Genomic DNA, 24,509 nt, shown 5'->3' on the forward strand with positions numbered 1-24,509 from the left:
CAGTAACCACTGCCAAGACAGGACTAAAACTGCACTGAATTATTCCCATACACCTCCCCTCTACTCCTGTGCGTGCACATCCCTATCTGACTACACATGCTGTCTCTGCACATGACCGGAGCTTACTTTCTGGATGTACATTGTAATTTAACATCATTCTAAATGAGTGTATTTACACACATCTGTAATTATTTCTGTCACTCTGGGTCCAACATTAGCTACCTGTAATGCACCTTATAAAGGCAGGTGCATAATAAATTTGAGTCTATAAATTGCGAGTAATGTATTTTAATAATACGATATTCTAAATGTTGCTGAATTATATACTGTTGGTAAATTAATCATGAAACATGTTACACTCACTAAAATCTCATAACAAAGCAGCATTTGTAAAACACATGGTTTGCAATCATACATATAAAATAAAGAAGTATTTAGTGACCAAAGCTTTACCTATAGTACACTGCAAGAGGATCAGGTAACTCAGCAACAGTCCTTAGTTTTGTTCCTTTTTCAAAAAATATATGAGAATACATTATCAAATAAAATTTCCTATTTTTTCCTCTTTTACTTTAATATACAATTGCAAAACCTTTCATCAGCATTCTGCTAGTATACCCCACATCATAGAAATTCAGTAGCTTAATAAGCTGTCTAAAACTAATGAATATCTTTTATTTCTGCTATTTACAGAAAATTATCACAGATATATAAATAGATATTCATCAAGAGACATTCAGCATACACACACTGAGTTCCAAATCATAAATAGATAAAATATACACATGAGCAGGTCAGTCTTTGAAACAGCAGCACACAATGTGGTCATCACTTCTTTCTCGCTTCTCGTAATGAATAGCCCTCTCCAGTAAATGGTTTAAATTCTTCATTAAGTTCCTTGCTCTGAAAAGAAAGGAGAAGAAAGTAAAATGTATTTTTATTTCTAATAATCATACTACAGATGAACTTCAATATTATTACTGAGTGCTCATGCAAAAAGTCTCCTAAAAATAATTTCCGGGCCCATCAAGGAAAAACAGTGTCAGAAATTCTGAAACTTGAAAATCACTACCTCCTTAGTTAGCAAAACATCTGCAACTCCTCCACACTTTTAGCAGTGTTTCTTTACTGTACTACTGTTTTGTGACGCAAGAGTAATAATTATTTATGGACAAAAATGATTAATATATCAAAGTGCTCTAAGTCTACAGAAAACAAAACAAAGTAATAAGGAAAAAGTGTGCAATTTAAATAACATTACATCTTTCAATGTGAAAGAATCCATGCCCTTGAAGGGTCTCCTTGATAAGATCCACAGATCATGATGAATGAATGGCTGAATCAATGATTGATAGGAATTGTTACATGAAGAAGATCTGATAAAAGTGGGAGGAAGGATGAAGCAATTTTAATACATTAATTAGCCATTTAGTTAACACTGTATGTTCTGCACACTTTTACTTTTAGTTTCAAGTCTCTTGCGCATTAGACCAACCAACTTTTTTTTTTTTTTTTTTTTTTTTAAAAAAAATAGTGCCTCTGGGCACACAAACAACACACACAAAAACTGGGTTTACTGGTACACCATTATACATAGTAGAATGGGATGAGGTTTGCAGAGTACGGATTCATCGATGTCACAGTTGTTTCGCTTTCTTATATGGGCTTCCCAAAATGTCTAGTGCCTGTTGCCAAGAATAACATTTTAACATCAGTTTACAAAGATGGAAAATACTTTCAATATACACACTATTTAATCTGAGATGAACATATCACATTCTATTTCTTTTAGTGATTTTAAAAGAGATGAATGAAGAGGAATTTTTATTTTATTGACATCATTTATATGGAATCAATACAGTTCATAACTAAATAACAGAATACAATTCTTTGTAACATAAGAATTCCCATATTCTGTATCCTCCAACTTGTGCATGTGAGTGTGAACGCACCGAGTGTAGTGCCACCACACATGTGTACTTAAATCAACTGACTCGCTCACATTATGTTCTTTTAGTTTGTACCACTCACATCAAATGCTCAATGTGTCGCTTATGTTGCACCTTCTGTATGTCTTGTTACGTGTGGAGTCACCAGACGCTAATCTTTGTAACTGTTCAGTGGTTTATGATATATTACTAGGTAAATACAAGATTGGTGAAGAGTTTGGAACAGTTTCTGCGTGTACAATCTTTAAGTGTGGTTTCATCAGGTTTTGCCATTATGGCGCCATGCTGCTGGCCCTTACTGAATTGCTTACTTCGGCAGTAACCACTTTGTCGGCTTCCATTAATGGACATGGTACTGTTCAAATGGTCTATCCACCCACTTTTCCTCCATATGATGATTCAGATGACGACTAGGAACCTTACAAAAAAACACACAGACAGTATTTCATGTGTTTCAGTGGGACAGACTCGAATTTGTGCAAAGCCTTTTGTAGATTTCACCTAAGGTGTATCCGTCACGCTTTCCAGTTTGGACCTTCTCCTGAACCACCAGAAGATACCTGCAAATCTGTGGCTTTTCTGCCTTTTGCTGGGAGCATTTCCTCGAAGATAAGAAGAATTCTAAAAAGATATCATATCAAAAGTATTTTTCATCTGCCAGCCAAAATTAGAGTGCTACTTGGCTCTGTTAAGGATGACTTGAGTTTGAGGAAGCCTGGTGCGTACAAGATCCCTTGCCACTGTATGAAGGCTTATATTGGGCAGACAATCCGGACCACTCAGGACCGATGTATTGAGCACCGGCAGCACACACAGTTACTTCAACCCAAGAAACCTGCAGTGGCGGAGCACTGTCTCACCGAGGGACATAGAATTCTGTATGACGAGACACAAATGATTGTCCTTGCATCTCACTATTGGGACTGTGTTTTAAAAGAATCCATAGATATTTGTTTAAATAGAGAGAGGACTTGGAACCCAGTGTTATCAGACATTAAGAAACAACGATCTGAGTTTCGATCGCCAGAATAAATTTTTAATTTTTGATAGCAATATCTCGATTTTGCCTGTTTCCACCGTTTGTGGCACAGTATGTTAACTTGTGCTAGAGGGTAGTTAAGACACCTGCTGCGGCCTATATAGGCACCACCGCTTGTGCTGAGAAGTCAGTTCTGGTGAGATCGTGTACCAGCACTCTAATCTGAAGATGGCCACCAGTTGGACCACGGAAATATTGTGTCAAGATGAGTTATGATCTGGATGCACACCCGAGAAGAATATTACCAAGAAAAATTTTGTATGTCAGCTTGTGGTTGCCTGGAAGAAGGCGAAGGACTTTACCAAATCTGAAGAGAAACCAACAGAATGGCCATAGAGAAGATTCTATAAATCAGAATTTTTACCAGAAAAGAATTGTGATATCAATATAAAATGATTAATGTGAATATATTTATTGTGTAATAAAATGGTTTTCAAAGTCAGTTGGCAGCAAGAAGTAGATTATAAATACACCGTACACCAGAATTTCTTTCGTGAGAACTTTAATTTTGTGTTAACAGATGTTATTCTATAATAGTAACAAAACTAAATGATTAGTTATGTATTCACTACATTAATCACTTTCTATTTTACAAACTATTGGATAAAAGCATATTATATTAAGTCCTGCACATTTTTCCTAAATTTGAAGCACACAGGTGCAAATGTTTCTAGAAGTATGTCTCAAATGCAACTACTTCAGATTTTAAAATTTGTGAAAAGTTACCTGGGTTAGAAATAATCAGTTTTTTGCTTCTCCCATAGAATCTGTTTTTTTCAGACATAGTATGATTTGAAATATCACTACTCAAATGTGCTACCTACAAGGAAGTTTGAATATAGCCACAACTCTGGTACAATATTCTGTAAGCCTATCTTTCATTCACTAAATGACAGTGCAGAACTGTAGTGAATACCTTCTGTGGATCCTGGATCAACATGGATCCTGGATCCATGGCCCTCATGGACAAATAAAGTAAACTGAAGTTCACACGATTGCCATTTGCAGAATCAAAGTTGATTCTTACTTAGGAGAGACCACTCCCCAAAAAAGGTAATAATAGGTCAGCATAAAATGTGTTTCATAATTCTACTGCTTGATAACCTACTTTCTTCTAGCAACTTATAAAGGATAGCTGCTACAAGAGGAGTAAGTTCATTTGCACGATCTGTATAGAATCATAAAAATATCTCATATGCTTCAGAACACACTTTTCCGTTGAGCGATTTTAATTGTCTGAGTTTCATCACTAGAAGACTTTGCATTTTTAACTACAGACATGTTTCTTTAGATGTCAGTACACTATGTAACTAAGTGATGCACAATGCTCATTGTGCTTTATTTGCAACATTTAAGAGCTATTTAAATAAAAATATTACAAAATTTCCCCCATGAACCATGGACCTTGCCATAGGTGAGGAGGCTTGCGTGCCTCAGTGATACAGATGGCCATACCGTAGGTACAACCACAACGGAGGGATATCTTTTGTGAGGCCAGACAAACGTGTGGTTCCTGAGGAGGGGCAGCAGCCTTTTCAGTAGTTGCAGGGGCAACAGTCTGGATGACTGACTGATCTGGCCCTGTAACACTAATCAAAACGGCCTTGCTGTGTCGGTACTGCTAACGGCTGAAACCAAGGGGAAACTACAGCTGTCATTTTTCCCCGAGGGCATGCAGCTTTACTGTATGGTTAAATGATGATGGCGTCCTCTTGGGTAAAATATTCCGGAGGTAAAATAGTTCGCTATTGGGATCTCTGGTCGGGGACTACTCAAGAGGACGTCGTTATCAGGAGAAAGAAAACTGGCATTCTACAGATTGGAACGTGGAATGTCAGATCCCTAAATTGGGTAGGTAGGTTAGAAAATTTAAAAGGGGAAATGGATATGTTAAAGTTAGATACAGTGGGAATTAGTGAAGTTAAGTGGCAGGAGGAACAAGACTTTTGGTAAGGTGAATACAGGGCTATAAATACAAAATCAAATAAAGGTAATGCAGGAGTAGGTTTAATAATGAATAAAAAAATAGGAATGCGGGTGAGCTACTACAAACAGCATAGTGAACGCATTATTGTGGCCAAGATAGACACGAAGCCCACGTCTACTACAGTAGTACAAGTTTATATGCCAACTAGCTCTGCAGATGATGAGGAAATTGATGCAATGCATGATGAAATAAAAAAAATTATTCAGGTAGTGACGGGAGATGAAAATTTAATAGTCATGGGTGACTGGAATTCGAGAGTAGGAAAAGGGAGAGAAGGAAACATAGTAGGTGAATATCGATTGGGCGTAAAAAATGAAAGCGGAAGCTGTCTGGTACAATTTTGCACAGAGCATAACATAATGATAGCTAACGCATGGTTCAAGAATCATAAAAAAAGGTTGTATACATGGAAGAATCCTGGGGATACTAGAAGGTATCAGATAGATTATATAATGGTAAGGAACCAGGTTTTAAATTGTAAGGCATTTCCAGGGGCAGATATGGACTCTGTCCACAATATATTGGTTATGAACTGTAGATTAAAACTGAAGAAACTGCAAAAAGGTGGGAATTTAAGGAGATAGGACCTGGATAAACTGACTAAACCAGAGGTTGTACAGACTTTCAGGGAGAGCATAAGGGAACAACTGACATGAACGGGGAAAAGAAATACAGTAGAAGAAGAATGGGTAGCTCTGAGGGATGAAGTAGTGAAGGCAGCAGAGGATCAAGTAGGGCTAGTAACAGAAGAAATATTGAATTTAATTGATGAAAGATGAAAATATAAAAATACAGTAAATGAAGCAGCCAGGAAGGAATACAAACGTCTCAAAAATGAGATCAACAGTAAGTGCAAAATGACTAAGCAGGGATGGCTAGAGGACAAATGTAAGGATGTAGAGGTTTATCTCACTAGGAGTAAGATAGATACTGCCTACAGGAAAATTAAAGAGACCTTTGGAGAAAAGAGAACCACTTGTATGATTATCAAGAGCTCAGATGGAAACTCAGTCCTCAGCAAAGAAGGGAAAGCAGAAAGGTGGAAGAAGTATATAGAGGTCCATACAAGGGCGATGTACTTGAGGACAATGTTATGGAAACGGAACAGGATGTAGATGAAATGGGAAGTAGGATACTGCATGAAGAGTTTGACAGAGCACTGAAAGACTTGAGTCGAAACAAGGCCCTTGGAGTAGAAAACATTCCACTAGAACTACTGATGGCATTGGGAAAGCCATTCCTGACAAAACTCTACCATCTGGTGAGCAAGATGCATGGGACAGGCAAAATACCCTCAGACTTCAAGAGGAATATAATAATTCCAATCCCAAAGAAAGGAAGGTGTTGACAGATGTGAAAATTACTGAACTATCAGTTTAATAAGTCACAGCTGCAAAATACTAACGCGAATTCTTTACAGACGAATGGAAAAACTGGTAGAAGCCGACCTCGGAGAAGATCAGTTTGGATTCCGTACAAATATTGGAATGCGTGAGGCAATACTGACCTTACGACTTATCTTAGAAGAAAGATAAAGGAAAGGGAAACCTAAGTTTTCAGCATTTGTAGGCTTAGAGAAAGCTTTTGACAATGTTGACAGGAACACTCTCTTTCAAATTCTAAATGTGGCAAGGGTAAAATACAGGGAATGAAAGGCTATTTACAATTTGTATAGAAACCAGATGGCAGTTATAAGAGTTGAGGGGCATGAAAGGGAAGCAGTGGTTGGGAAGGGAGCGAGACAGGGTTGTAGCCTCTCCCCGATGTGATTCAATCTGTATATTGAGCAAGCAGTAAAGGAAACAAAAGAAAAATTCGGTGTAGATATTAAATTACATGGAGAAGAAATAAAAACTTTTAGGTTCGCCGATGACATTGTAATTCTGTCAGAGACAGCAAAGGACTTGGAAGAGCAGTTGAACAGAATGGACAGTGTCTTGAAAGGAGGATATAAGATGAACATCAACAAAAGCAAAGCGAGGATAATGGAATCTAGTCGAATTAAGTCTGGTGATGCTTAGGAAATGTATGGAAGTGAAACATGGACGAAAAATAGTTTGGACAAGAAGAGAATAGAAGCTTTCAAAATGTGGTGCTACAGAAGAATGCTAAAGATTAGATGAGTAGATCACATAACTAATGAGGAGGTATTGAATAGAGTTAGGGAGAAGAGTAGTTTGTGGCGCAGCTTGACAAGAAGAAGGGTCCGGTTGGTAGGACATGCTCTGAGGTATCAAGGGACCACCAATTTAGTATTGGAGGGCAGCGTGGAGCATAAAAATCGTAAAGGGAGATGAATACACCAAACAGATTCAAAAGGCTGTAAGAATTAGTAAGTACTGGGAAATGAAGAAGCTTGCACAGGATAGAATAGCATGGAGAGCTGCATCAAACCAGTCTTAGGACTGAAGACCACAACAACATTACAAAATTATCTCCAACTTCCATGAAATATTGGCAACTTCACAACTTTATTTGTGGATTTGAAAATGGTCTTTTATTGGGGGGGGGGGGGGGGGGGAGAAACAACAACAACAAAACAACAATCACCTTTATTCCATGAGTGGTTCACTCTATTAGACTACAGATACATCAAAGAGCGACAACTACAATTTAAAAAAATGTACCAACTTATCAGTATGAGGATTATGATAATATACGTGTGTACTGGTAGTAACATTCACGTATATGGCCTGAGAAGCTTTTACATGGTAAGATGTCTGTTTTTCTAAAGTATAAATAAAACATAAAAGTGGCCAAAACTAACATAATCACAAGATCCATCTGCTGGGGGTCACTTCCTGCACATACAGTTTACAATTGTGTGTTGGAGGGGGGTGGGGGGGGGGGGGGGGTGGGGGGGGGGGGAATAATGCACAAATAAATTGAACTTAAGTTACTAATATTTTAAAGTATAAATGGAGCTTGAACACTAAAGTGAGGTCCATGGCAAACTATTGGTTATAATTTTAAAACACTGGTTCCGGTAAGGGTATTTATGAATTCATATTATATTACAGAGCAGTTTTGTTCTGGGATTGCGCGTGTTCCCTGAAGCAGCATTCTGAGTACACCTTATAGAACACAAACATACTGTAATGAACATAGATGACAGACAAATTTATAGACTGTGACAAAAAGGCAATCACTGAACCTCTCAGAAGAAATTAAGATCTATGGCACAAGAAAAACTGCACCAATTAAATTATGAATGAAAAAAATGAATTCAAAAGTAGTGCCTATTTTTCAATGCATAACAATCTGCTGCAGTCTTCATTTTTCTTACGTGCGTTCTTTTATTTCCTGTCCCTGCTCCATACTATCAGTGTCTTTACTGTTCGTTTACACATTCGACATTGGGTGATATCAACAATGCCACATTTTTCACATTCTTGGCTTTGCCTTTTGATTTGTTCATTGGTTAGTATGTTGTTTCCAACATGTATGTTGTAAATACCCTTATGAGAACTGGTGTTTTCAAATTATAACTAATATTGTGCCATGGATCTCACTTTAATGTTTCCACTCCATTTATATTTTATCATATTAGTAACTTGAGCTACAAATGCTTAGGCAGAATGTTAATATACTATTATTGTTTTTGTAACATAAAATTGTAAACTAGGTGTACAGGGAGCGATGCCTAGTTGCCGTCCCTCTCCCAATGCTTGCACCGAAAGATGCTCAGAGTGCCCCTACACTATGGACCAATTATATTTTATCGCACTTTTATTATGTTTTTACATATTTTGACACTGGCTATCTTAAGTAAAATTTTTTAATGTTTTGATTACTAGTTTGAGAAGACAGATATGCTCCCTTTTAGTTGCTTCTCAAGTCATGTAAATGTTATTAACAACACTGTTGTGTGCTATCCTATTGTTCTTATTCACAAGTTTTTTTTCTCGCCCTTTTAAAAAGATACGCCTGATGATGATCTCTCAGACTGCAACCAGTCATCAAATAAAGGGAAACACATTTTGCGATCCAAGACTGTTTTCAACTTTACAAATTTTGAACAATGGGTCACTGAACACTTCAATGTGATTATGTCACATATTACCCACAATCCACAGTTCAAATTACAATTGCTGAGTTCGAGTGGTACATTGGTTGCAATCAACCTTATTTATCACCAAAATTTATCAAGTCCATGACAGCCAATCAATAAGCTCATAGAGCACAATTCAATACAGCCAACTGCCTAACTCTAAATGAAGAAAACTAATTTTGCATCATGTTACTTGGAGATGCAATAACATATAAACAAAATTACTTGTTCCATGTCATTACGAGTTATAGTGCAAATGATCCATGGAACATGAAGCTAACGAACTAGACAGTTGCATAAATAAGCCAATCAGAATATCATCTCTTTGCAACAAAATGGAGCACAAAGGGAAGAAATTAACCACGGCCTTCTCAAAGTCACTGTCCTATATGCCAGTTCCTCACTAAATTTTTGGCTATTGTATACACCCGAATATAAGCCAAACTTTTTTTCTGGTTTTCAGGATCCAGAAAACTGCATGCAGCTCAGAATCAAGTGCAAAGCAAACAGAAGTTCTGAAAAATGGCACTAGGAGCCGCCACAACTAACTTTTTCCATCAAATATAAGTAGCATTACATAGGTATGCTATACAGGCGCAAAGATGAATACTGGTGCTAGTAAAAATACAAAAACCAAACAATGGAAAATCCAGGATGGAATGTAACAGTATTATGAAAAGGATAGTTGCTACTCACCATATAGCAGAGATGTTAAGTCACAGAAAGACACAACAAGTAAGGCATTCATCAAAAATACACACACACACACACACACACACACACACACACACACACACACACGAGAACAATGACTAATGAAGGTTGAGGACAGGAGAGTTATGGGAACGTAAGATATGCTGCAGGGACTGTTCCCACCTCCGCAATCCAGAACAGCTGGTGTAGGTGGGAAGGATCCATATGGCACAGGCTGTGAAGCAGTCACTGAAGTGAAGGATGTCACATTTGGCAGCATACTTATCAACCGTGTGGTCCACTTATTGCTCGGCCACAGTTTGTCGGTGGTTATTCATGGCGTCAGACAACTTGTTGGTTGTCATGCCCACATAAAATGCAGCACCTTAGCTTGTAGACCACATTATTGGTTTCACAGGTAGCCCTGCCTTTGATGGGATAGGTGATGTTTGTGACCAGACTGGAGTAGGTGGTGGTGGGAGGATGTATGTGACAGGTCTGGCATCTAGGTCTATTACAGGGTTATGAGCCATGAGGTAAAGGGCTGGGAGCAGAGGTTGTGCAGGGATGGACAAGTATATTGTGCAGGTTCGGTGAACAGCGGAAACCACTGTGGGAGGCGTGGGAAGGATAGTGAGCAGGACATTTCTCATTTCGGGGCACAACAAGAGGTAGTCGAAACCTTGGCGGAGAATGAAATTCAGCTGCTGGATGGTACTGAGTTACGAGGGGAATGCTACTCTGTGGTCGGATGGTGGGACTTTGGGAGGTGGTGGGAGACTGGAAAATATGGCACAAGGGATTTGTATTTGTACAAGCTGTCTGCCTGCATAAATGGCCACAGGTAATGTGTGGCCTGGAAACAAGTGGACCGCTGAGTTGCTGAGCATGCTGCCAAACATGACATACTTCACTTCAACTACTGCTTCACAGCCTGTGCCATGTGCAACCTTCCCACCAACACCAGCTTTCCTGAATGGCGCAGGTGGGAACTTTCCCTTCAGTACATCCTATGTTCCCGTAGCCCTCCTGGCCTCGCCCTTAGTCACTGTCCCCACCCATCCAGCCTCCCTGTTCCCATTCCATCACTACACAGTTCTCATTCCACCATCGCACCAGTCTTTTTACTTCTCTTCTTTCCCACTCCCCCTCCCCTCCCCACCCCTCCCCTGCCTGCCATCTAACCTCCCAACTAGACATAGCTGCCCAATCCTCTCCTACCTTATCCCTGCATGCTCCTCAGCAGCACAGTACTGTCTGCCACCCCTACTCTACTATCCCCCCCTCCCCTCTCTGCCCCAGCCTTCTCCTTGCTCCCACCCAGCCGCCACCCCATCATGCACTGGTGTTGCTGCTCACAATCTGGCTACGGCTGCCTGAGACCGCAGTCTCTTGTGTGTGTGTGTGTGTGTGTGTGTGTGTGTGTGTGTGTGTGTGTGTGTGTGTGTGTGTGTGTGTGTGTGTGCGTGTGTGTTTATTTTTGATGAAGGCCTTACTGGCCAAAAGCTTTATTTGTGACAGTCTTTTTGTTGTGCCTATCTGTGACTTAGCATCTCCGCTATATGGTGAGTAGCAACTTTCCTTTTCATAATACTGTAAAAATAGAAAAAGGCAGAAGACAAGTCTGAATTTTGATCACTAAATTTTAATACATCACCCAACAAAAGAAACAGAATTCAGTACTGCTCATCTTTGAATGTAGCAGCTTTTCAAATATTCATTACAACAAAAATAAATCTCTTTGCATTAATGCCAGCAATGCATATGGCTTTAGGATTATTGCCTGAGTTGGCAAGCTGTGAAACTTTCTGTTTTCATGTATTATTTCGCCAAATTTTGTGAAGTGCTGCTGTTAATGAACCGCAATGAAGTACTAATTCAACAAGGAAGTTATTTCCTTTGTGGGAAAAAGTTGTAATTGCACAGCAGGTTTGCGATACAGAACTGATGACAGCAATGTTAGACAATGGCGATTTCAAAGAGAGAAATTATTTGAATGTTCCAACAGCATGAAAGTCTTTAGCGGGCCAAAATGTGGCCGATATCATGCTCTCGAACTAATTTTAAATGAGTTTGTTATGGAACAGTGTCATAAATGGCTGCTTGTGAATACTGAATGCTGAAATTTAAAAAAAATAAGGTACATGAAATATCTTGAATGGAAAAAATCAAAAATTTTAATGCTACTCGCATTTGGATGGGTCTTATTATGAAGCACTTCACACACAATTTCTCTACGTCCATTCCTATGTACATCTTACTGTAACTAAGTGATGTCCTTTTATTCTTTAAATGAGATGCTAACAACCACTTATCTGCTATATCTAGCAGAAACACTTCCCTAGCCTTTTTCATCGGTTTATTAACTTTCATAACACGGACTGCCTTTCGAAACATGACTGATAACAGGACATGAAAAACATGCAAATTTGTCACAAATGTGCCAATGGATTGATGATGCATGGAAGTGTGTTCCAAACCAGACTTGTATGAAACATTTAAAAAATGTTTGATATCGAATGCACTAGCTCATATAGAGGATGATGCTCCGTATGAAGAAATGAGCAACAAGGAATTGAGTGATAATGATTCAGAATTATCTAATCAATATTTTAAACATTTCATAAAATTTTCACAATAAATCTAATAAAGTTTAGTTTTTTATTTCCACTTTTAACGTCTAAATTATTTTCATTCTTATTTTGTAAGTGTTGTTAGTCATACATTTGAAGACTTTACTAAAAGTCTACCAGTGTCAAGAGATGGTTCCCATGAATCATGAATCACATACTCTTTTTGCCGTAAGAATTGAACGAAAATGTTACACCACATATTCTTCCTTGATATTTGTTGCCTCATTTAAATCCTGTCCACCTGACAAACTGAAATGAGACAATGGCAAATGCAGGAAAATATAAATATCAGTAATGAGAATACAAATATCATGTAATGTTTACATTTGTATTATTCTCATGCTGAATAGTGATCCAGTACAAAATGAAGCATGGCAACTGACTTCTAGTACTGATTTTTCAATCTTCTACGACTGTAAATTCTGTGCAGACAAGTTATGTAGTTTTAGTGCATTTGAAAGAGTAAATTAATCTACAAAGTAACCTTGTTTAAGCTTGATTGCTAAGCTTATGAATTGAATCCATTCTAACTAATTTGTATCTCAAGTTAGAATGAACCCATTTTGTTTTGATTTTGAAGTGTGGCCTACAACTTTTTCCCACTCTGAATTTCAAGTCTCATTACCTTATATATATTAAAAACAAAGATTTCAAGACTTACCAAGCGGGAAAGCGCCGGTAGATAGGCACAATGAATAAAACACACACACAGAATTTCGAGCTTTCGCAACCGGCAGCTGCTTCGTCAGGAAAGAGGGAAGGAAAAGGAAAGATGAAAGGATGTGGGTTTTAAGAGAGAGGGTAAGGAGTCATTCCAATCCCGGGAGCGGAAAGACTTACCTTAGGGGGAAAAAAGGATAGGTATATACGCGCGCGCGCGCGCACACACACACACACACACACACACACATCCATACACAGTGTGTGTGTGTGTGTGTGTGTGTGTGTGTGTGTGTGTGTGTGTGTGTGTGCGCGCGCGCGCGCGCGCACGAGTATATACCATACATACACAGTATGGATGGATGTGTGTGTGTGTGTGCGCTCCCGGGATTGGAATGACTCCTTACCTTCTCCCTTAAAACCCACATCCTTTCATCTTTCCTTTTCCTTCCCTCTTTCCTGACGAAGCAGCCACCGGTTGCGAAAGCTCGAAATTCTGTGTGTGTGTTTGTGTGTTTTATTCATTGTGCCTATCTACCCGCGCTTTCCCGCTTGGTAAGTCTTGGAATCTTTGTTTTTATGGGGCTCAGATTTGGGTACTTTTTCTCCTCAAATTTCGAGTCTCATTTTCCAGGTGCAACTTAGAGTTGAGTAAATACGTTAGTTATTACTGAACCAGCTTCCCCCCCCCCCCCTCCCCCCAATGAACATTTTTCAAAGAGCATGAAAACATCAAGTATTCCAGTTCCTAAAAAAATAGAAAAATAGTACATGATCGCATTGGCTAAGCTCTGAAAGTAAACAGTGTACCCTCCACCGGATGGTGCTTGAAATCTGAACTATGTGTATTCCACGACTGCTTTGTACACTACCACTCTGTGATGAGCTCCATATTTGCTCTGTCTGCTATCTGTATCTTCCCTGGCCCACTGCTCATGCTCTAAATAGTTTCGATGTGGAGAATTTTAATGATTGTGACATTTTCACTAGAAGAAAATGTTGACAATTCCAGTTCAGAAAGGGAAATCGATCAGTTTGTTGTGGGCTTCATGAATGCCCATCTGTGCTGTATGAGACACGAAATATGGAGGAAGACAGAAATACACCATCTTCCAGTTTCTTGTTCCATTATAGAATTCTTTTCCAGCATGAGGTACATCAAGAGATTAATTCTTCTCCAGTTCTTGAGCCAAGCACATTTAGTGAGTAACATTTTGCTGAGAAGAACTATCCACTGACAAAAAAAAATCATGCCCAACATCTGTCTACAAAGTGTGCTTCGATGTCAGTAAGAGCCAGGAGGGGAAAAACGTGTCAAAAAGAAACATCTTGGTGATGTCCAAATAGTAATGTAGCCCTTTGTACGTGTGTTTCAAAACACACCACACTCAGGCAAATCATGTGTAAAAACAGATTGTACACGATTCTTTTTAGGAATAAAGACATGGCTCAATAAACGTTTTCTCTGATCTTAATATTTCATGATTTCAATTCAGTTATGGTGCTATGATGTTCCAAAAGTGCATTAAAAACAACAGGCCAGCTGAGACATCCAAGGTGGCTTAGGCCCATTTCAAAAACTCCACATCACCTGAACTTCAGACCGCAAAATATTATGGCAGTGAATGGAACACAATTATTTATGAGTTAACACTAAAGAAACTACCAGATTTATCTGTCACACTAAAGAAATTTAATTTTTGCTTAGGGTCATTCCACGTCATAGGGACCAACATTAAAACCTAATGAAATTTGGTGTGATGGTTCTATATGGTCTTTGATAGTTATATACCATATTTCTGTCCAGTATCTTCAGTGGTTGAATTTTTAGGGGCTTTTAAAGAGTGGCTACTCATCTTTGCATCACATAGGAAGATGCAAATGTCCCAAGTTTGCTAGGCTTTTTTAAAAGTTCTAGCAGAGATTTTATCATCTGCTTTAATATACATAGACAACTTTTTATGCTGAATCACACCATAGCAAAAATTAGGGATTTAACCACTCCTAAATATAGATAAAAGCCTCTATAGCAGCTAAAAAATTTGTTGTGCTATCCTGAGAGCCAAGGTTCAAACAACCACAGCTAATTTCCATTTGAAGCAATCATACCAAAATTTCAGAGGGCTATTCCTACCTATGAGTCTATATGCGGATCAAATGTAATTAATATTGGATGCCTATATGAAAAGGTATGCATCTGCAAAGTGGACCAAAATTTTCTACATGCAAATTTTAGAGTTTTTTTTTTTTTTGGGGGGGGGGGGGCATATCTCAACTGTGTCTTGTTCAATTCTCTCTCTCTCTCTCTCTCTCTCTCTCTCTCTCTCTCTCTCTCTCTCTCTCTCTCTTTTTTTCCCCCCCACAGCTGGAAAGCGTATCTTTTAAGCTTTCAAAGATGCACTGTTTATTTCTGGATCTTGCATATTGATAAGTAAGAATAGATATAAAAAGCAGGGAAAATGGATTACTGATAAAAACAAAAAATCAATACAATTTGAAGTTGCAAATCGAAAATGTGTAACTGTAGTGTCCTTTAATAGTATAAGTTTTGCCTGTGGTTAAGGGAATGTAACTATACAAATAAGAAGTGTTTTTACATTATTTTACAGTATAGAATATAAATATAAAATGCTCTTAAGATTATAAAACCTAGAAGAGCATGTAGCTTTGGAAAATTTTAACCCTATAATGCATTGTCACTCAGTTTCCATCGCCATTATAAAGCAGTAGTAGTTTTTTAAGGCTGTGTCCTCATCACTTTCAACTGTTGCTTTCAATATTGGCAGGTTTCACAGTATCAGTCTTCTGTGTGGTGAAATCTTTAGTGTTGACATTGTACAATCTTAGTGTTGAGTACTGAGTGTTTGAATAATCAATAAGCATTGTTCCGGCTGAAGGTAAGCACCAAACAATATATTTTGATACAATGATTTGTACATTTTATACACAAACGAGTCTGAATCTGCTATGCTTCAAACCCAGGATATTCATAAGCTTTCAAAATTGCTTGTTATAGGTAATAAACTGTTGTAGAAAATGAACCAAGAGTCCTTTGCAGCCTGCTACTCTGGTGTATCAGATGGAGCTGATTGTCATAAGTCAACACCATTCTATTACGGTAAAAGTCAACTACAATCAGTTAAGGAAATGTCACCAGTGGACAAGGAGCTTCTACGACGTAGGTCTGGGTTTGATTTTACTGAAGATGCCCAAATTTTTCCATACCATAGAGCCTTGTTGATGACAAAATTTCAATTCCTGCAGAAGACTTCCTACAACCCTTTTGGTAAAGAAAAACATGTAACCAAGAAGGCTTTAATATCAGTAAGCATTGCAATGTCTGATACACTGAAGTTACTGACTAACGAAGTTTTTAAACCTGGTGGGAAAATTTGTATAAAATGTAGACATGAAGTCGCCCAAAAAGAATCATCCCACCAGGACAAGCAATCACCATCCACTGAAGACATGGATGTTGTTGATGCTTGCTTTACTGCAAATACGTCACTATTGTCACTTGGAGAGTCACCATTAAAGCTTCAGCAAAATGGATTCAATGGGATACATAAAGCACAAAGTTCTGAAAGCACAAGGCAGCATTACTAAGGTAACTGCCACAGCTGCTGGTGTGAGCCAAGTAGATATTGCTCAAATACATACGGAAGAGTGTCAAAACTGTAAAGATATGGAATCTTCATTGAAGAGCTTAAAGATTAAACTTAGGACGATAGTTGAGCCACTAAAAAAAAAAAAAAAAAGCAGCCAAAGAATTTGCTCTTCCAACTAAATGGAGATGAAGAATAGGAAACTAAAGATGGAAGACTGGATTTTGGCAACATGTGCAAATCGGAAAGGGAAAAAGCTCAATGTTGAAGCAAAACAAAACATCCTCACGTCACTTTTTTGGAAGATGATGAGTTTTCTCGCATATGCTCTGGCAAAGAGGATTGCGTTGCAGTAATAATAAATGAGAAAAAGATTCACAAGCAGAAACACCTGCTACTTGTTCTGTGAGCTCAGGCCAAAATGGTGTACTACAGTTGGTACCTCTGGATAACATTTAGTATGTGTATATGTAATTCATCAAAGTGTCAAATTAATGTGGCTTCAGCAACATCCATCCAAAATGACTACAAGATTTTGATGAAAAAAAAAAAGTATGCAGTTTGGAACCAAAAGATTGTATGCTGCAACATTGTGAAGAATGTCCATGAAAAATACAACTAAAGGATTTTCTTGAAGATGCTTTTAAAGACTATGACTCTGAAGAAACAATGGAATAGAAGCAATACTGACAGACATACATTAGAGACATATCAGAGAACTCTTGAAGATTTCATGGAGGCACTGATTTTGAAAATTACGATTTAATCAGCCTTCATTTTGTGTCAAAACACCGAAGTTTATACCTTAGCAGCTAAAAAGAAATCTTGCAGGAAATGAATTAATTATATTCATGGATTTTTCTAAGAATTATTCATTTGTTGTTCAAGATGTGGTACAAGGATTTCATTAGCAGAATAGTTAGGTCACATTAGATCCATTTATTATCTATTTTTGAGGCAAAGAATGTTCAAGTATTAGGATTTGTATGAACAGTAACTGTCTCCATAATGATACCACTGCTGTTCATGTTTTCTAAATAATGTTGATAGCATATTTAAAGACAAAGATTGAAAACATTAAGGACATTTATTACTTTACCGATGGTTCAGCTGTTCAGTATAAAAATTTCATCAACTTATGTCTGCACGAAAAGGATACTGACATTACTGGCGATGGAATTTTTGTTGGAACAAGCCGTGGTAAATTGTCTTGTGATGGCACTGGAGAAACAGCAAAAAGATTAGCAGCCCATGCTAGTCTGCAGAGGCCTTTAGATAGCCATATACTGACTCAATATGATTTGTTCAAATTCTTTGATGATAATATTCCAGGCATTAAGCTTTTTTATGTACCAAAACAAGAGACAGATAAAATTCAGCCTGGTCAACAAAAAAGGTTTGCCATGGGACATAAATATCTGGAACACAAGAAAAATCATCAGTTTCAGCCAATAAATTGTAATCAGCTCAGAGCAAGCACAGTTTCCAATGATGCTGCAGAAATCACAGTTCATGCCTATGAAGCAGATGAAGAAATTCCAGCAATGTCAATTGCGAGTTTACAACCAGGACAACATGAAGCATATGACAATTTTTGCTGGGTCGGAAACGTGTGAGGTTTCACATGAACAACAAGATGTAGTCATCAGCTTTATGCACCCACATGGTTCTGCTAGTTCATCCCACTAGCCAACTGCTAAAGATGACTGCTGGATTCCTGAGCAACATATTTTTAAGACTTTAGAAGCACCATCAAAATCATCATAAGGAAGACAATACAGTTATCCACAATCTGCCCTTAACAAAATTGTAGAACTGTTTAACCAAAAGTGGAACTGACTCTTTAGTATTTTTGTTTTGTAAATTTGCTGTGTTGCATGTTATACTTGTTTTTATGGCATGTTTGAAAGCTTAAAGCATTATCTATCCAGCTACGGAAAGAAAAAAAAAAGTACTGTACAAGACACAGTTGAGATATTGTCCTCCAAAAATACTCTAAAATTTGCAGGTAGAAAATTCTGGCCAACTTTGCAGATGCATATCTTCTCATCTAGGCATCCAATGTTAAATACATTTGATCCAGATATAGATATCATACTTAGGAATAACCCTCTGAAGTTTTGGTGTGACTGGTTCATATGAAAAGTAGCAGTGGTCAGTCAAACCTTGGCTCTCAGCATAGTGCAAAAAAATGCTTTTTAGATTCTTTTATCTATATTTACGTGTGGCTACATCCCTAATTTTTGCCAGGGTGTAATTCAGTGTAAAAAATTAAAGCAAATGACCAAATGTTTTCTAGAACTTCTAAAAAAAGCTTAGTAAACATGGTGCATTTGTACCCTCGTATGTATTGCGAACATGGGTAGCGTCTCTTTAAAAGCTCCTAAGAATTCAACCACAGAAGATACTGGACTGAAATTTGGTACATAACCATCCAAGACCCTATATAACCTGTGCACAAAATTTCATTACATTTGGAGATGCTTACCTCTTTGGAAGCGGGTCGTGATGTCCGTATGAATCTGATGGTTCCGATTTGATAGTCATAATCAGGTATGCCTCGCTGATACTGCACCCTCGCAACAACAGGTTCAGATATAGATGAATCTTTCTTCTTCTTTCCATCTAACCTGATGGTAAATTTATGTGAAGTATTACTTTTATATATGTGCTAACAATAATCTCTGCATTACACGGAAGCGAATCCATAAAATATACAGGTTCTATTATAAGCAGGCCCCATACCTGTTCCCTTCACCACTGAAGGCAACAAATCCTCTGGGTTCAGGCATCAGCTCTGCTGGATCGACAGCCATCTTTTCGTCAGTTTTATTGTTTGTTTCCGGCTCCTTATACCCAACAGGAGGGGCAAATTCAACCTGAAAAACATTAGTTTTCAACTGTAGTGTCACTCAAAACACAGTTTAAAACTAAGTCATTGAGAAACAGCACTTATGACAAAATTAAAGCTGAAGGGCCATACTAACATTCATGTCACACTCTATTATGCTGACAGCTGAACCTGGTTTTGTCTCCAGAACACACAGTTCATAAATTCTTTGATTGTACTTTATCGCTATGACATCACCCGTCGTAAGACAAGCAAAACTTCGGAGTCCATTTTCGAGCACAGCTTTAGGGTTTGTAATGTCGAGAAAGTCCTCTGACAGTGGCTGGAACCTGGAAAATGTCGCAACAGGCAGAGAAACACTCTCAACCTGTAAGAAGTCTCCCTCTTCCAGTAACAGATTATGCATCATCTGAAAGGGAAAGTACAATAATCAGATTTTTAAATTCTGTATCTCGGTGCACTGAATCAGGATTAAAAATGTTAAATGAGCATGTGAGAGGATAGTAAGTACCTACTGTCAACATAAGTGATAGTACTTAATGGAAGAGGTGCAAACTCTTTTATCTTCCCATCACTGTTTAATAATAACAGAGTTCATACCAGAAAATGAAACAAGTAATTGTTCACGTTCACTAAGTCAAGTTGTGTGTGTGTGTGTGTGTGTGTGTGTGTGTGTGTGTGTGTGTGTGTAGATCTTAAAAATGTCTTCGTTCAAATGCCTATAGAAGTACTAATACAATTTTTGTGCCACTGGAGTTTTGCTTATATAAATGCCACATCATTTAATGCTATGTTAAGCTGAATTCTGTCTACACTCTTCAGACAAACAATATACCACTGGCAAACTATTTCCATAATTGCTTTGCCTAATAAACCAATCATTGTCTAAGACTTGAGTATATTATTACTTTTTTACCTACATCATGCTTTACTTCACGGACAGTCCCTATGTTGTAAAATTCTGAATCTTTGTCATAAATTATGAAAGTATTACAATGTAACATAATCCTGGTATTGTAATACTAGGTAAGGTGAGAAGCATAAAGTGCTTTATGTAAGCAAATTCAGTCTGTTTTGCAGCATTCTGGGAATTGTATCTGTTGATAATATTGAGGAGGACCTAATTATACGCTGTTGGTTTCCAGAACACCTTCATCCCCACACGTAGTTCAGAATACTTTAATCTTAAAAGGATAGACAGCTACCAACTGTATAGTGGAGTTGTTGAGTCACAGGCAGGCACAATCAAAAAACTGCCAAAGTAAGTTTTTGGCCAAAAGACCATCTTCCAAAGTAGACAAAACACACACATACACACACACACACACACACACACACACACACACACACACAAACATTCATGCAAACACAACTCACACACCATTGCCTCTGGCTGCCAAGGCCAGATCGCGAGCAACCATACATGATGGAAGAGAAGTAAAAGGACTGTGGGTGCATGGTGCATTGGTGGAATAGAGAGGGCTGTGTAGTGCTGGAATGGAAACAGTGTATAGGATAGGTTGGATAGGACTGTGACTAACAAAGGTTGAGACATGGTGGCTTACGGGAACATAAGATATATTGCAGAAAAGCTGGTGTAGGGAGGGAGGATTCAGATGGCACAGACTGTCAAGCAGTCACTGAAGCTCAGAACACTGTGTTGGACAACATGCCCAACAACTGGTAGTCCAGCCCCAATTCGTCAGTGGCTATTCATGTGAGCAGACAGCTTGTTGGTTGTCATGCCCTCATAGAATCCAATATAGTTGTTGAAGCTTAGCTTACAGATCATGGTATTCCACTGCCCACTACATCTACACAATATCCTCGCCCAAACCCTTGTTTCATGGCTCATATCCCTGTAACAGACCTAGACGCAAAAGCTATCCCCGTCACAACCTACTCCAGTGTACTCACAAGCATCACCTACCCAATCAAAGGCAGGGCTACATGTGAAAGCAGTCATGTGATCTACAAGCTAAGCTTGCAACCACTGTGCTGCATTCTACAGGGACATGAGAACCAACAAGCTATCTGTCCTCCTGTGCTGCATTCTACGAGGACATGAGAACCAACAAGCTGTCTGTCCTCATGAATGGCCAGCATCAAACTGTGACCAAGAAACAGCTGAACCATCCAGTTGCTGAGCAAGTTGCTCAACACAAAATTCTGAACTTCAATGACTGCTTCACAGCCTGTGCCATCTGGACCCTTCCTACCAACACCAGCTCTTCTGGACTGTGCACATGCAATATGTCCTATGTTCCCACAACCCTTTTGGCATCAAACTTCATTGGTCACTCTCCTTCACCCACCTACCTTCTTCTCTGCCCCCACTCAGACACTTCGTAGCCCTCTATTCCGTAAATGCACAGATAGTCTTTTTACTTGCCTCCTTTTCTGCTCCACTCCCACCCCACCAAATCTGCCCCCCCCTCTCCCCCCCAACAGCCCTCCATCTGACCTACTCGCTGCATCTAGCTGCCCTACCCTCTACCCACCACATTCCTGTATGCTCCCACAACCAGCATTTCACTGTCTCCGCCCCCAACCTGCTATCCTCCGCCCACTCCCCTTCACCCTCTTCCTTACCTCCACCACCCAGATTGCTTCTTCCGTCTTGCGCCATTGCTCACCGTCTTGCCCCAGTGACCAAAGACAGTGGTCATGTGTGTACGAGTTTTGTGTGTGTGTGTGTGTGTGTGTGTGTGTGTGTGTGTGTGTGTGTGTGTGTTTGGTCTACTTTGAATAAGACCTTCTGGCTGAAAGCTTACTTCTTATTTATTTAGCAGTCATACTGTTGTGCCTGCCTGCGACTCAATATCTCCATTATATGGTGAGTAGTAATCTATCCTTTTCATTATATTGTTATTACTCTGCCCTGGAGTTTTCCACTGTTTGGTTCAGAATACTTTAAGGAATGTTGCAGCTAAACTCCAATGTATGGCTGTGAAATTATGTGTAACTGCAGTCTGTTAGGAACATCTACTAATGACACTCCTTACAATTTCACCAGATGAAGGTTAGTTGTATCACATTTTCTTTTTAATAGACATTTTCCAACTGTTAAGTGGGATTGCTCTACTTTTCTTGTACATAACATTCGAAAACAGTATTATTACTATACAGACAAGTCATTAACTCAATGTGAATGTCTCCTTACCATTTCTGCCTAAATTACTCCTCCATCCTTCAGTTTCTATTAAAATTTTCTATATTTTATCTCTACAATATGCACAAATGAAACATTTCTTCAAAATTTGTCACCCTGTAACAGAACTAATAAGGTAAAAGATACTAACATTTTGAGGAGTATTATTCAGGAATCCCTTCCTCTAAGAGCAAATGCAATTTTGTGTTGTGTAGCGTCAAGGGACCTCCACAAACACACTATAGTAGTTGTGAGATGCAGAACAACACAATATAACTAGCGATCATTTCGTTGCTCGATGATATGGAACTAGCATGTGTTGCGATTGTAGTCGCTATGCACTGCAAAATGAAAACAAGAGGAAGCATCACAGAGAGAAACAGTGACTTGGAACACATTCTATACACGACTGTGCCAACATCAGAACAGAACATGCTGCAGAGCCAAATGACTATGGGAGCATTTCAAGGATGAACCAGGAATCTTTCAACAACGTGGTAAATCTTGTTACACCTTATATGCATAGAAAAGGTACTGTTCATATGGTTATCAGATTTCACTAGCTACACTGCTGGAAACAATCTATCAACTTGGAAGGATTAAGACACATTATTGTACAAGATTGGTAGGTAGTACTGTTACGCATTTCTGCAATAAATAATTCAAGTTCCCAAATGAATAAATAAGCACTTGCACTGCACTTTCGTCAAATGTTTCTACATCTGGTTACTGAATAAGTATTAAATATGTAGTCAAACTACTCCACTGGAAGCACTTTAACATAATGATTCCTTTCATCTGTCTTTCCTGGCACACTCATAGTCATATTTCATAATATCCTACTCACCATGGGTTGTTTTGGGGGAAGAGACCAAACAGTGAGGTCATCAGTCTCATCAGGTTCGGGAAGGACAGGAAAGGAAGTCGGCCATGCCCTTACAATGGAACCATCCTGGCATTTGCCTGGAGTGATTTAGGGAAATCATGGAAAACCTAAATTAGGATGGCCGGATGCAGGATTGAACCATCATCCTCCCAAATGCAAGTCCAATGTGCTAATCACTGCGCCGCCTCACTAGGTACTCATCATGGATGGAGGGCAACAGACAGAGTGCATACACCTACATTTCCAGAAAGAATTTTGACACACTGTCCTACTGCAGGCTGTTTATGGAGGTCCAGGCATATGGTTTAGATTCCTGGATGTGTTGTTGTTGTGGTCTTCAGTCCTGAGACTGGTTTGATGCAGCTCTCCATGCTACTCTATCCTGTGCAAGCCCCTTCATCTCCCAGTACACACTGCAACCTACATCCTTCTGAATCTGCGTAGTGTAGTCATCTCTTGGTCTCCCTCTACGATTTTTACCCTCCACGCTGCCCTCCAATACTAAATTGGTGATCCCTTGATGCCTCAGAACATGTCCTACCAACCGATCCCTTCTTCTGGTCAAGTTGTGCCACAAACTTCTCTTCTCCCCAATCCTATTCAATACTTCCTCATTAGTTATGTGATCTAGCCATCTAATCTTCAGCATTCTTCTGTAGCACCACATTTTGAAAGCTTCTATTCTCTTCTTGTCCAAACTATTTTTCGTCCATGTTTCACTTCCACACATGGCTACACTCCATACAAATACTTTCAGAAATGTCTTCCTGACACTTAAATCTATACTCGATGTTAACAAATTTCTATTTTTCAGAAACGCTTTCCTCGCCATTGCCAGTCTACATTTTATATCCTCTCTACTTCAACCATCATCAGTTATTTTGCTCTCCAAATAGCAAAACTCATTTACTGCTTTAAGTGTCTCATTTCCTAATCTAATACCCTCAACATCACCCGACTTAATTCGACTACATTCCATTATCTTCGTTTTGCTTTTGTTGATG

General features: G+C 38.8%; 1 protein-coding gene across 2 annotated transcripts in view; it reads right to left on the minus strand.

Moving 5' to 3' along the window:
- Positions 1–655: 655 nt before the first annotated feature.
- Positions 656–24,509, minus strand: part of LOC126284750 (ubiquitin fusion degradation protein 1 homolog) — a 48,781-nt gene continuing 24,927 nt past the window's right edge. For both annotated transcript variants that reach the window (XM_049983894.1, XM_049983893.1), the window contains 4 exons: positions 19,605–19,877; positions 19,363–19,496; positions 19,106–19,247; positions 656–903 (listed from right to left, as the gene is read on the minus strand). In XM_049983894.1, coding sequence (XP_049839851.1) covers positions 829–903; positions 19,106–19,247; positions 19,363–19,496; positions 19,605–19,877 — 624 coding nt within the window. In that variant the 3' untranslated portion in view covers positions 656–828. The remainder of the gene's footprint in view (positions 904–19,105; positions 19,248–19,362; positions 19,497–19,604; positions 19,878–24,509) is intronic.

The sequence above is a fragment of the Schistocerca gregaria genome, chromosome 8 (assembly GCF_023897955.1).
Source record: "Schistocerca gregaria isolate iqSchGreg1 chromosome 8, iqSchGreg1.2, whole genome shotgun sequence".
NCBI lineage: Eukaryota > Metazoa > Arthropoda > Insecta > Orthoptera > Acrididae > Schistocerca > Schistocerca gregaria.